At 40.5% G+C, this 13,693-nt stretch overlaps 1 protein-coding gene across 19 annotated transcripts in view; it reads right to left on the reverse strand.

Annotated features, from left to right (window-relative positions):
- HERC1 (HECT and RLD domain containing E3 ubiquitin protein ligase family member 1) overlaps window positions 1-13,693 on the reverse strand; it is a 224,822-nt gene that overhangs the window by 59,325 nt on the left and 151,804 nt on the right. For 14 of the 19 annotated variants that reach the window (XM_070054347.1, XM_002718170.5, XM_070054343.1 and 11 more), the window contains exons 37-40: window positions 12,169-12,689; window positions 9,492-10,267; window positions 7,616-7,814; window positions 4,567-4,727 (exon numbers count right to left, since the gene is read on the reverse strand). In XM_070054347.1, the coding sequence (XP_069910448.1) occupies window positions 4,567-4,727; window positions 7,616-7,814; window positions 9,492-10,267; window positions 12,169-12,689 (1,657 nt within the window). The remainder of the gene's footprint in view (window positions 1-4,566; window positions 4,728-7,615; window positions 7,815-9,491; window positions 10,268-12,168; window positions 12,690-13,693) is intronic. The other 5 variants (XM_070054352.1, XM_070054350.1, XM_070054346.1 and 2 more) reach the window with 1 other exon arrangement.

Here is a 13,693-nt window from a genome sequence, read left to right on the forward strand (position 1 = left end):
CAGGCCCTTTCAGTAGAAAGTGTTACTGGATACCCTCTGCACTCTGCTTGGCTCTGATACCTGATGCTGAACGTTTTCTCATCCCACTCAGTCTCCAACACTCTAAAGCCAGGTCACTCCCCTGCACACAAGGAGCTCACTCACCCCAATCTGCCTTGATAGCCCCACTCTAGGCCATCATACCACCCACCTCCCAAATCCTGCTGTCATGAATGCCTACCTAGCTTGGCCCTACTTAATGATGAAATAAGGGAGTAAGGGAGGGAAGGACTCTATGACTTTCATTTTTGCTCAAAAAAAAAAAAAAAAATCAGTATTGCTATGGTGACAGCACCTCTGATAATGACTGATAGACCTCTGTTTCTGGCCATGAGGAAATAACAGAGATTGAACTTATCCTCCAACTTTAGGAAACCAAACAAAATATTTCACACATGAAACAGTCGTCTACAGACATTAGACAGCAGGCAGTGTAGGAAAGTAATCCTTGAATGAGGGAAACAAATGAGGTGAGCAATACACCTGGCCTCAGCTTACCGCTGCAGTACAAGAAGGATGAACACAGACTAAACTCAGTGGCCTTTCTGAGTTGAGGAGACACAGTTTTTAATTCAGGGAGGTCAAGGTATCTAGAATACCAGGGCAGAATAGTAGAAAGGAGAAGCTATATGAGAATGAGAGAGCTGCACAGAAAGGCAGCTCTAGAAATGTGCAAGGGGTTCCCTTCTCCCTCTCGTTTCTTCAGCTGATACAGCAGATAGACAAGTCTAGGGAAAGAACCACTCAGAAAGAGCAAGCAGAACAATCCCAGCTTAACACAGGGTTGGGAAGATTTGGTATTACCATAAGCTGTAGTAAAAAGCCTATGTAATGTATTAGACACTGATAGAATACTAGTTGTAGGTAGTGGGCAAAAATTAGCCAAGACATAAGGCTATTCCAGTTCCACTTAACGAAGTTTAAAGGCAAGGCTTGAAAGAATCCAAGTATTTCCAAGTAATTTAACTGCAGCCCAGAAAAAAATTAAAGTATATTAAAAAAAATAGAGGGGCCAGGCAGGAGATGGTGGACTGGATGGAATGCGTTTTCATAATCTGCTGCTATGAGACCACACCCTCTTCAGAGACACCAAGAAGTCAAGCACTGTGTTCAAGCTGAAGTGCATCACTGAGGGCATTCACAAACAGTGCTCAACAAGTAGCAGCTTTATAGAGATGATTAGCTCTTAAATAACGGCAATAAGCTGAAGTGTAGTTCCACCAGCCAAACCGCACAGCCACAGGCCCTGGCCACAGCAGGGCTGACGTCCAGGCAGATGATGTCTTCAAGGCCTTGCACACCGAGTCCTTCTCCAGCCCTCCAGAATTGCTAGACATTATGAAGCTACAGGAGTCAGAGAGCAGTGGCAATGAACAACCCAGGCAGAAAGAGCTCCCAGCCCAATCTCCAGAGGTCCATTCCGCACAATGTCAAGAAGAAAAGAAAATATTCCATCCAGCTAAAATTCACAACGTCTGGTATCCGATCAAAAATTACCAAGGATACAAAGAACCAGAAAAATGAAAAGAAAAATGAATCAACAGAAAAAGATTTAGAAATGAAACAGATGATACAGCAAAGACTCTAAAACAGGTATTATAAATGCAGGTAATACTCATTATTCACAGATCCCATATTTTTAAATCCGCCTACTAAACAAAATTTATTTATAAATATAACTTATTTGTGCTTTTTTGGTCATTTGTATACATGCATAAGGTGGCAAAAAATTTGAGTCTCCCAAGACACATGTTCCTAGCTGAAGTCAAAGTGATGCTCTGTCCCGTTTGAGCTTTCATACTATAAACAAGCACTGCTCCATGGGCCACTTACTGCATTTATTGTGTTTCTGTGCTTTTTCTTGGCAATTTCACTGTTTAAAATGACCCCTGAGCACAGTGCTAACATATTGTCTAATGTTTCCAAGCACAAGAAAGCTGTAATGTGCCTTATGAAGACAACACATGTCAAGCATGAGTTATAATGTTGGTCATGAGTTCCGTGTTAATTACTAAATATAGTATATTAAATGTACATTAAATTATTATATCTAAACAGAAAGTCACATAAAATAAGGTAATACAGGGGCTGGCACTGTGGCATAGGTTACACATCCACTTGTAGTACTGACATCCCCTATGGACGCTAGTTCAAGTCCCAGCTGTTCCACTTCCAATCCAGTTCCCTGCTGATGGCCTGAAAAAGCAGCGAGGGACAGCCCAAGTGCTTGGGTCCCTGTACCTGTGTGGGAAACCTGGAGGAAGCTCCTGGCTTCTGGCTCTGGACTGGCCCACTTCCGGCCGTTGCAACCATATGGAGAGTGAGCCAATTTGATGAAAGATCTCTCTGTCTCTCCCTCTCTCTGTAACTTTGCCTCTCAAGTAAATAAATAAATCTTTTTAAAAAACAAGGTTATATATTGATCAGTTGATGAAAATGTGACCAGAAACCTGATCTTGTATTTCCCCTAAAAGCAATAGTTCAGTAGTTTCTATTTCTGTGTTCACAGTGCCTTCTTAGAACATACCAGTTGTTAACAGTGAGAATCAACTGTTATTCCATATATTCAGTAGGGCAGAGGAAAGATTGAGCACGTTAAACAGACAATGGAAGATGGAAAGAAAAAAAAAAGATGCAAATCAAGCTTTTGGAGATGAAAAACTACAGAGTCTGAATGGAAAAGTAATAGGATAAGATAAACAGCAGATTAGACACTGCAGAAGAAAAAATTACTGAATAAAAGATTCAGCGATAAAAACTCTACAAAATGAATAACAATTCATTATGGGTTTCTTAGTATTTGTAGAAGTTAAATGTATAACAATAAAAAGTCTGAATGCTGAGCAAGGAGACATAAAAGCACCTTGCTATAGGAATTTTTTACTATATACAAAACATTACAATATCACTTGAAGGCAGACTGTTATAACTAAAGATGTGTACCATAAACCTGAAAACAATCTCTAAAAATACAAAATAGAGCTGATAAGCCAACAAAGGAGATAATACAGATTAATAAAGAATACTCATTTAATTCAAACAAAGTAGAAAAGGAAGAAAAGTAGAACAAGGAACATATGGGACAAAACAGAAAGATGGTGAATTTAAATTCAATCACTTCAACATATACATTTAATGTGAATGGTCGGAACACTCTAATTAAAAGGCAGAGAACATCAGACACAATTAAGCAAGATCCAACCACGGGCTGTCTTTATAAAACATTAAAACATAAAGATAACATGTGCTAAAGGTAAAATAATGGGAGAAGATATACCAGTTTAACAATACTTTTTTTTAAAGGAGTGGTAATATTAGTATCAGAGAAAGTAGATTTCAAGGCGAAGAATATTATCATGGATAGAGTCATTTCATGATAAAAGAAGTCAATTCATTAAAGACATAAGAATCATAAATGTTTATGACAGACCTTTAAAATATATTAAACTCAAACTGAGAAATGAAAAGGGAAATGACAATTCTACAATCACTATCTGAAATTTCACTATCACTTGCTCAATAAGTGATAGAACAATTGGACAAAAACAATCAGTAAGGTTAAAAAAGACTTGGAGAATACTATTAACCAATTTGACTTCATGAACCATTTATAGAACACTCCATTCAACAATAGTACAATACACATTCTTCCCAAGTATACTTGGAATATTTACCAAAATAGACGATAAAATGAACTATAAAACAAGTTACAATAAAAATTTAAAAGAACTGAAATTATGCAATGCTTTCTAACAGAAGTAAAAATCAGTAGCAGAAAGATACCTAGAAAAACCTCAAATATTGAAAGTTAGTAATATACTTCCGAAATAACCCAAAGGCCAAAGAAAACACCAAAGGTTAATTAGAACTTTCCACTGAATGAAAATGAAAACACAGCATTTCAAAATGTGTGGTTGAAGCTACCACAAGAATATAGAAGGAAAGTTATAGCACTAAAAATGACTATATTAGGAATGAAGAAAGAGCTGATAAACTGATATATAGTACTTTCTTTTCCAAATAGCCACAATTCAATCTATAGCTTCAAAATGGGGGCTGGCACCGTGGCTCACTTAGCTAATCCTCCACCTGCGGCGCTGGCATCCCATATGGGCACCGGGTTCTAGTCCCAGTTGCTCCTCTTCCAGTCCAGCTCTCTGCTGTGGCCTGGGAGGGCAGAGGAGGATGGCCCAAGTGCTTGGGCCCCTGCACCCTCATGGGAGACCAGGAGCAAGCATCTGGCTCCTGGCTTTGGATCGGTGTAGCTCCGGCCGTAGCGGCCACTTGGGTGGTGAACCAATGGAAAGGAAGACCTTTCTCTCTGTCTCTCTCTCTCTCACTGTCTAACTCTATCTGTCAAATAAAAAAAAAATGGAATAGACAGTTCAGTTTGATGGGGCAGTTCCCCAGTATATAAATCACTGCTTTACCTTCACTGAAGACAAAACAGAATGCCCATGAAATAAAGTTCCACACATGTGAAATGTCAAGATGTTTGGGTATCATAGTGCATGACAGCACACGCACCTGTGCGGTTAGCTGGCCTTGCTGACTGCGAATCAGGAGAAGTTAAACTTTGCCTCCTTCCTACTTCATCAGAAGGAGAGGTTGGTAACGATGATATTGGAGGAGTCTGTGCACGACGTGTGGGAAGTACAGTGGTAGTTGGGTAACTAGAGAACATTTGCCTTTAAGAAAATAACAGTGGTTAGCATAAAAATCCAATTAAGAAAATAATATACACATCACAACCTTCTTACAGAAAAATACACAACTTGGAAGATTATACAGGTTAGCTATGATTTAATGGATATGAAGACTCCTCAGTGTTAACAATCATACAGTACTTTGACCATAAAAGTAATAAAACTTTATCATTTATTTGTTGAGCAAAATGTACACAACACAGCAGGTGGGAGAAATACAGAAGCTAACAAAATAGATGAAAAATGCCTGCCTTTCTGGAGCTCTTCTTCTACTATAATACCAAGATAGTAATTGTATTTGAATATGCATAAAATAGTTACAGACTAAGGAAGATAGATAAGTTATAATTACTTTAAACATAAGTTTACTTGAGGCCAGCACTGTGTAATACTGAGTAAAGCCACTGCTTGCAATGCCAGTATCCCATATGCGTGCCAGTTTAGATCCTGGCTGCTCCACTTCTGATCCAGTTCCCTGCTAATGTGCCTGTGAAAGCAGCGAATAATAGTGCAAGTGCTTGGGCCCATGCACCCAAGTGGGAGACCTGGATGGAGTTCTAGGCTCCCAGCTTCAGCCTGGCCCAGCCCCAACTGTTGCAGCCATTTGGGGAGTGAACCAGTGGATAGAAGATTCTCTTTCTCTCTCTCTCCCTCTCTCTAACTCTAAATTTAAATAAATAAATCTTTACAAAAAATATTAAGTTGACTTGCTAGCCATGAAACTATTCACATGGACTTAAACTAATAGCTTATGGACAAGTTATGGAAAGAAAAAAATAATTTTCATAGTCACCCAGCACAACTGAAAAACAGAATATGGAGGATATGCCAATTGAACAGAGTGGGAAAGGTACAGAGGAGGCAGCCCCTCTGGAGCTGAGAAAGGATAGGGATGAGACAATGAAGTCCAAGAAGATACTCACTGACTGCTCTTTAGAGTTGTCCAAGAGGAGGAGGAACTTCCTAAGCATCAAAAAGGCTCTGTTTGCCTAGTCAAGTAACTGATCAATGGTACATGCACAGGGAGCTGTAGTTCCCTGATTTTTCTCCCTTTAATTGATGCTTACCCAGGCAGAGACAACCATAGCTCTCATCAAGTCCCAACCAATAGCAGGGAAATGAAGACTGAGAAGAAAGGAGTTTCAGACAATGAGAAAAAAAGAACGAAAAGAAAGGAGTCAAAAGGCCTGGTGAAATGCCTGCAGGAGCAAGGGGGCACAATTCTACTGCGGATCTCATGCCCACACCAGTCACAGCTTCAAACGTGACAAGGAGTCACGAAGGCTCCACGATGCCTTGGATTCCATAATTGCCACAGTGGTTAAAACACATATTACAATTGCCTATCATTTCTTTCTTCCTCCTTTTTTGAACACAAGTACTTCCTGGAACTATTGCTCAAGTGAAACAGCAAAGAAGCAGGAGATGCATGGAGACAGATAACCATAGTTACAAGGACTACTGTTCCTTCTGCACAAGACCATAACAGTACTTCTCAAAGTGTGAGCTGAAGACCTCTGCATGAGATTCACTAAGGAAAATTAATTAAAAGCAAACAAACTATGGGCCCCACTAAACCTAATGAATCAGACTTCCTGGGAGCTATAGCCCCAGAGCTTTACAAAGTCTCTCAGGTAGTTCTTACGCACTCCAAACTTTGAGAGTTACTACAAGAACAACTCCCCTCTTCCAGTAAGATGCTGGTCTACACAATAGGAAAAACAGCAACCTGTCAACTAAGGCAAGCAGGAAAAGAAATAAGAAAGTGAGAGGTAGACTTCTAATTCACTTAAGCCATATAACAAAGCTCACACAGCAGTTTCTCTCTAAAGGTCTTCTCTCAAAATATTCATTTACGTATACTTCTGGCAGGAGCTTCATCTGGATCTCCCACATGGGATTGGAGCCCAAGCATTTGGGCCATCTTCTGCTGCTTTCCTAGGTGAATTAGCAGAGAGCTGGATCACAACTGGTGTCCCTATGGGATGCTGGCATTGCAGGCTGTGGCTTAACCCATTACGCCACAATGCAAGCCCCAAAGAAGCATCTTAAGACACGCTCTTTGAATTGAAAAGTTGTTTGAGGGGCTGGTGCTGTGGTGCAGTGGGTAAAACAGCCGCTTGCAACACCAGCCCATTATGGGGTGCCACTTTGTGTTCCAGCTACTGCCCTTCTGATCCAGCTCCCTGCTGATGTGCCTGGGAAAGCAGGGAAAGAATGCCCAAGTGCTTCAGCCCCTGCACCCACGTGGGAGACCCGGATGAAGCTCCTGGCTTTGGCCTGGCTCAGTTCTGGCTGGTGTGGCCATTTGGGGAGTAGATGGAAGATCAATCTCTCTCTTTCTCTTTCTGCCTTTGTCTCTCTATAACTCTGCCTTCCAAATAAATAAATAAATATTTTTTTAAAAAAGTTGTTTGATCTTACAGTAAGAATGACAGTAAGAAATATGCCTAAAAGGGAAATCGCCCAAGAAAATCATTCTCATGGAGATGAGCTTTTTCTGCATACTCCCAAATTCAAAATAGAAGCATATACTGTAGAGAAAAAAAAGTATCCAAAAGTCTATCTCCTCCCCTCCCCTCAAAGCAATGTGGCCCCGGGGGGATGGAGTGTGAGAGCACTTGCTGGATGGCAGCATGGACAATTAGCTCCAGGGGTCATCACTAACAGGCGCTGGGACTTCGGGGAAGTTATAAAACTTCTGAAGGACATTTCCAACTTCAGCCAAATGAGTCTGACTATCTGATCTTAGGTTTTCTTCTAGCTCTGGAATGCTACGATTCAATTGGGCATACTACTCCTAAAAGAACAACCACGTTCTCGGAACAGGAAGCATCAGGGGGGCAGATAGTAGAGGTCAGCTTCTCTACCTGAGCAGGCTAAGTGGCATCACTCCTGGGGACTCAGAGGCAGGCACCGTCTCTGTGTCAGTGACTGGGGTGGTGGCAGTTGTCGTGTCCTCCAGGGAGCTGCTCATGAAGGACGTGGTGCTCGAGGCCGAGGGGCTGGTGGTGACTGGTGTCTGAGCCTGCTGGGCGTGGTCACTTTCTTCAGCTTGTTGATCAATCTCTGTAGACCAAGGTGAAGGTCAAGAAACAAGTAAAAATTTAGCTTTTCAAAGTGACAGTGGAAATGTAAAACTTTTAATTTTAAAGGTCTCTCAATATATTTCACAAGTATCAATTTCTATGAAAGATTTACCCTAAAAACTTACACGCATATATTTTATATCATTATATTCAGTACCCTGGTCTCTACAGACACTCCTTTTACAACCCTTTGTAACTACTCATTTCTGCTTTTAGAGAAGAGTTTGCTTCCTTTAAAAAGTCTCGGGGACTAGTACTGTGGCATAGTGGGTTAAGCTGCTACCTGCAGCAATGGCATCCCATATGGGCGCAGTCCTAGTTCTTGCTATTCCATTTCTGATCCAGCTCCCTGTTTATGGCCTGGGAAAACAGCAGAGGATGGTTCAAGTGCTTGGGATCCTGGCTTCAGCCTGGCCCAGCCCCAGGTGTTGCAGCCATTTGGGGAGTGAACCAGTGGATAGAAGATCTCTTTCTCTCTCTCTCTCTCTCTCTGCCTCTCTGTAACTCTGCCTTTCAAACAACTAAATAAATCTTAAAAAAAATTTTCCTTACATAAAATATACAGACCACAAAAGTAGGAGACTTTAACATGTCTCTGAGAAGCTTTCAGAATATTACATATTTTGAATCAAACCAATAAACTTTGGTACTTTTGTGGCATGAGTTAAATTTCAATTTTACAAACTTTAACAATGATCATGATATTTAAAAAAGATATTTATTTATTTGAAAGAGTTATAGAAGAGGCCGACGCCGCATCTCACTTGGCTAATCCTCCGCCTGTGGCGCTGGCACCCTGGGGTTCTAGTCCCGGTTGGGGCACCAGATTCTGTCCCGGTTGCTCCTCTGTGTTGCTGTGGCCCGGGAAGGCAGTGGAGGATGGCCCAAGTGCTTGGGCCCTGCACCCACATGGGAGACCAGGAGAAGCACCTGGCTCCTGACTTCGGATTGACACAGTGCCAGCCGTAGTGGCCATTTGGGGGGTAAACCAATGGAAGGAAGACCTTTCTCTCTGTCTCTCCCTCTCACTGTTTATAACTCTACCTGTCAAATAAATTAAAAAAAAAAAAAAAAACCAGAAAATTATAGATAGATAATTATTGTTAACATAAAAGTAACAACAAGAACTGTTTAAGGTGCTGGTGTTATGACACTGTTTTAAGATGCCACTTGTGACCTTGTCATCTAGTTGGAGACCTGGCTATTCCATTTCCAATCCAGATCCCTGGTAATGGGAAAGCAGTGGAAGACTGTCCAAGTGCTTGGGTCCCTACTACTCAAGGGGAGACTGGGATGGAGTTCTAGACTCCTGGCTTTGGCCTGGCCCAGGCTTAGCCATTGCAGGCATCTGGGGTATAAACCAGCAAATGGAAGATCTTTCTCTCTTCTCCTCCCTTTCAAATAAACAAACAAATCTTTTTAAAATACACACACACACACTTGACAATGCAAAGATGAATAATTTGCAAAAAAAAAAAAGAATTATAAAAACAAAACAGAAAGAACTGTTTAACCTTCCAAAGGAAAAACAATATGAAGACTGCTTTGGCCAAAAATAAATTTTACAAATCATTTAAAGAATATATAACATCTGATACTTTTGAATATAAATAATTTAAACAGCATGCACACACACACACACACCAGTTAAACATACCTTGCTTAATTTTGCCCCCAAACTGGTCTTCCAAAAGCCCATGGACGACTAATTTATAGATCATGGCTTGAGCACGTTCCAGATCAGCTAATCCCAATGCTCTCTTTATGGGCGACCGCATGACTGCTCGCTTCACCATGTGTCGCATCAAGAACTGCAGGGCTGCACGCATCTCCACATCTTCGTGAACAACTGGAGAACTTGCACAGTCCGAGTTGTGGCCATTTTCAGCCAGAACTTTTGGTATCAGCAATAGCTCAGCATATTTACTACAGCCAAGAAGAGCACTCAGCGATTTCATAGCACCGAGGTAGAGATAGGACAGCTGGACTGCTCTGATTTCTGACTGGGCTATGTCGTGGTTTTTGGATATATGTTCATGATTTTTTCTTTTTCCTTCTGTTATTTGATGTTGGGATTCCACACCTGGCAGCGTCGGATCTAAAGAAAACGAAGCTATTTCACTCTCTGATTTGGAGCTTGTGGTGCCCTGACTTTTGACATCATCAGATGTTAAGCCTGTGCGCGCGTCTAAGGCAGATTCACTCTCGGGTTTCTGCTCAGTGTCCCCTTTCTCCTCAGACTCGTGACGGTGTTTCTTTTCATGACGCTTGGTGCTCTGTTTCCCCATGTCTTCATGAATGCCAGTCAGATATGTTAGGTCCAGCAGCACAGATGCTGTCAGGCCTCGGAATCGTGCCACGTCAAACGGCAGTGGTTCACAGGGCTCCAGGTTATACAAGGGAGTATCACTAGGCGACCAAAAAGTTGGGAAGCTTTAATAAAGATCAGAATGACACAGGAAGAAGCAAGTGAGGGAAAGACAGGAGGAAGGTACAGAAAATAATGTAGACAAAATAAGATGTATCATGTATACAATACAGAGAATAACTTACACAAACTAGAAATGTCATTGCAAACAGAGAGATAAATGAATCTATTATGAGAAAATGGAGAGGTGTGATGCTAAATGCCAAAGCAATGAGATGTACATGATTTTCAAATGAGGATATTCACTACTACATAACATAAGCTAGGAGCTGGCAAATGTTCTGTAAGGGGCCACAGGTGAAATATTTTAGATCTTGCAGGGCAGATGGGCTCTACTGCAAAAACTCAACCCTGCCATCATAGGGCAAAGGCAGCCACTGATGCACCTAACAAATGGTGTGGCTACGTCAAACTACTTGCAAACCAGGAGGTGGGCCAGAGGTAGTTTAAGCTAGTTGGGAAATTTGTAAAATAAATCTAGGTTATTAAGTAGGTAATGGCCATTTATAGCCTATTTCAGAGCAGCTTTTGATTCATTAAAAATTTACTTTTTAGTCTTCAATTGATGTTTCTAAATTATAATTTAACCATAAATATAAATACATATTTCTTGATATCTGACAACAATTTCCTAAAGTTTAACAATAATCACACAAAATGTACAGAAAGCTGTAGTAAGTACTTACACAAAGTTTAGTCATATCAACCTAAATCTTGGTCTTATCTTAATCTTCCTAATCTTATTTTGCCTTTGCCTCATTATTTTTAATTTTAAACTAAGTTTTCATCTTATCAAGGCATGATAAATCCTTTCTGAAATAAGGCAAAGAACAAAAGAGAAGACAGACATTGTCACTGCTTTCTTACTTGTGGAATCAGAGGAAGATGAAGTTCATTAGCCCCTCAAATCGTATGTAAACATTATATATGTGTATTTTTCACATATGAAAAAGTTCATCACATTCACTCAATTTTAAGACAGTAATACTTCCCAAAAAACACTAAGAATCACTGTTTTAGATATTGTTCCAAGTTATATTAACATATAACATTATGGGAGTCACATTAGGCAATATAATGAATAACATAAAAGCAATAATTTCATGTGAAGACTCTCCAAAAACCTCATAGGAGATGTGAATTATTTAAAAACTATACATAAATTTAAAACTTTTTTTTGCACCAAAATAGGCATATCTTTCGATGCTATTTGCTGTGAAGTACCACTGTATTTTCAAATGATACAATTACATAGCAGCATTAAACAACTGAATCTCCTTATGTATGGATATATTTGATATAACTTTTCAAACATTTAAAGTTTTTTACACAAATCCTATCTAAATTGCAGAAACATCTAAATTTTTTAAATATCTAGTTGTGTCAAATAATAATGTAATTTTCATATTTATTCCAAATGTTGCACATTGACAGGATAGAAGTATGTGCTTTAAAAAATGCAAAGCAAGAATACTTAAAACAACAGATAATTCAAAACCCAATTTTAGTCATTCACACATTCCCATCATATAGTCCGAACTCTCCTAACACAAAATGTAAATGAATCAACTGGTTGGCTTTTTACTCTCTCATTGTGTAATAGAAATGATCAGAAAGCAGAAAGCCAAATGAAAAATATAGAGGAGCCCAGTTAAACCTAAATTAGTGAGCTTGCCATTTCTTCTGCAGACAAAATAAAATTTAAAAACTACATATTCTACAAACCACTAATATTTCAAGGGACAGAGGTTCAAGAAATATTCCTTTATGAAATCAATACCCAGCTCTATGAAAAAAAAATTTAAGAAAGTGAACTGGAAGCTCACCTAAAATACATAATTACTCACTGTCCATTGACAATGGCCCATTTCATCATTTGCTAAAAGTGTAACTCAACAGATCATACCTGATGGTAATTTCTGCTTCATCCCATTGGACCTTGGCAGATGTGCTGCCCTCTTTGACCACTCCCAGCAGCGTGGCATGGCGCCCAGTCTGCTTGTGAACACAACGGCCTCCAACTCGGAGACCAGCATCAACTCCTCCGATCACGGCCAGAACAGGCCACACCTCTAAGCACAGGGTCCTCAGCTGTGGCTCTGAGAGGTCAGCAAGGCCGTGTCTATTATGTTTGCCTTTCTCTTCTTCTTTGCTCTCCCTTTCTTCTCTCATTTCATTTTCTTCTCGGCTCTGAACTGAGCGGCTTTTCTTCAGCTTCTGACCTGACTCTTTAATACATATTTTAATTTTGTGCAGCCTTTCCATCATTTTTTTGTTAATGCAGTAAGTCCAACGGTCTGTTCGGTGAAGGATGCGGATGAGCTGAATAGTGGCCTCAGCCAGCACTGTTGCTACTGGACTACAAATAGGATCGCCTGGAAGTAAGTCTCGTGGTGTACCACGCATCTGCATATCACAAATTTTCACCTAGACACAGGAAAACAGTGTGGAAAATGTGTACTAGCAATAATTCTCCTTAAATATTTAGTCATTATAAATTCAAATATATGGAATCCCATATTGAGCTTGTGTTGGCCTTCTAATACATGTATACTATAACAACTGGTCCGCTAGCAAGGAGTCAGGAAATGTTACAGACCTATTGAAGTTATGACCTATTATGGTCTGACAGAATAAGTTGCCCTGTTATTTAAACCTCCTGGAGACCCTGTCAGGACCACTTAAAAGATAGACAAAGGAAGCTGGTGCTGTGGCGTAGTGGGATGGGCTGCCGTCCACAGTGCCGGTATCCTGTGTGGGCACCCAGTTGACTCCAGGCTGCTCCACTAGTCCAGTTCCCTGCTAATGTGTCTGTGAAGGCAGTAGAGGATGGCCCAAGTCCTTGAGCCCCTGCACCCACGTGGGAGACCAGATGAAGCTTCTAGCTTTGGTCTGGCCCAACCCAACCCTGGCCATTGTGGCCATTTGGGAAGTGGACTAGTGGATGGAAGATCGCCCTCTGTAATTCTGACTTTCAAGTAAATGAATAAATTTTAAAAAAAGTGGACAAAAACCAAGGTGTATGTGGACTGACTGAATTTCATCTAAAAAATGCCTTGTTTCTATCCTCAAGACTTCAGAATAATAAGTTGTGGGACCATCTTACATTGTTCAAAGAGCACAAAGGTATCAAATCATAGATCCAGACAACTGGGATATTCCCAATCTGTACAAACATTGCAAATAAAACATGGAAGTTAAGAGAGCAGCAATACTTGGGTTCAAATCTTTTTGTAGTTTAAGATTTATTTATTTATTTGAAAGAGTTGCAGAGAGAGAGAGAGAGATCAATCTTCCATCTGCTGGTTCACCCCACAAATAGCCACAATGGGCAAAGTCAGGCTGATCTGAAGCCAGGAGCCAGGAGCCCCCTCTGGGTCTCCCATGTGGGTGCAGCGGCCCAGGCACTCAGGCCATTTTTCCGATGCTTT

The sequence above is a fragment of the Oryctolagus cuniculus genome, chromosome 12, assembly GCF_964237555.1.
Source record: "Oryctolagus cuniculus chromosome 12, mOryCun1.1, whole genome shotgun sequence".
Classification (NCBI taxonomy): Eukaryota; Metazoa; Chordata; class Mammalia; order Lagomorpha; family Leporidae; genus Oryctolagus; species Oryctolagus cuniculus.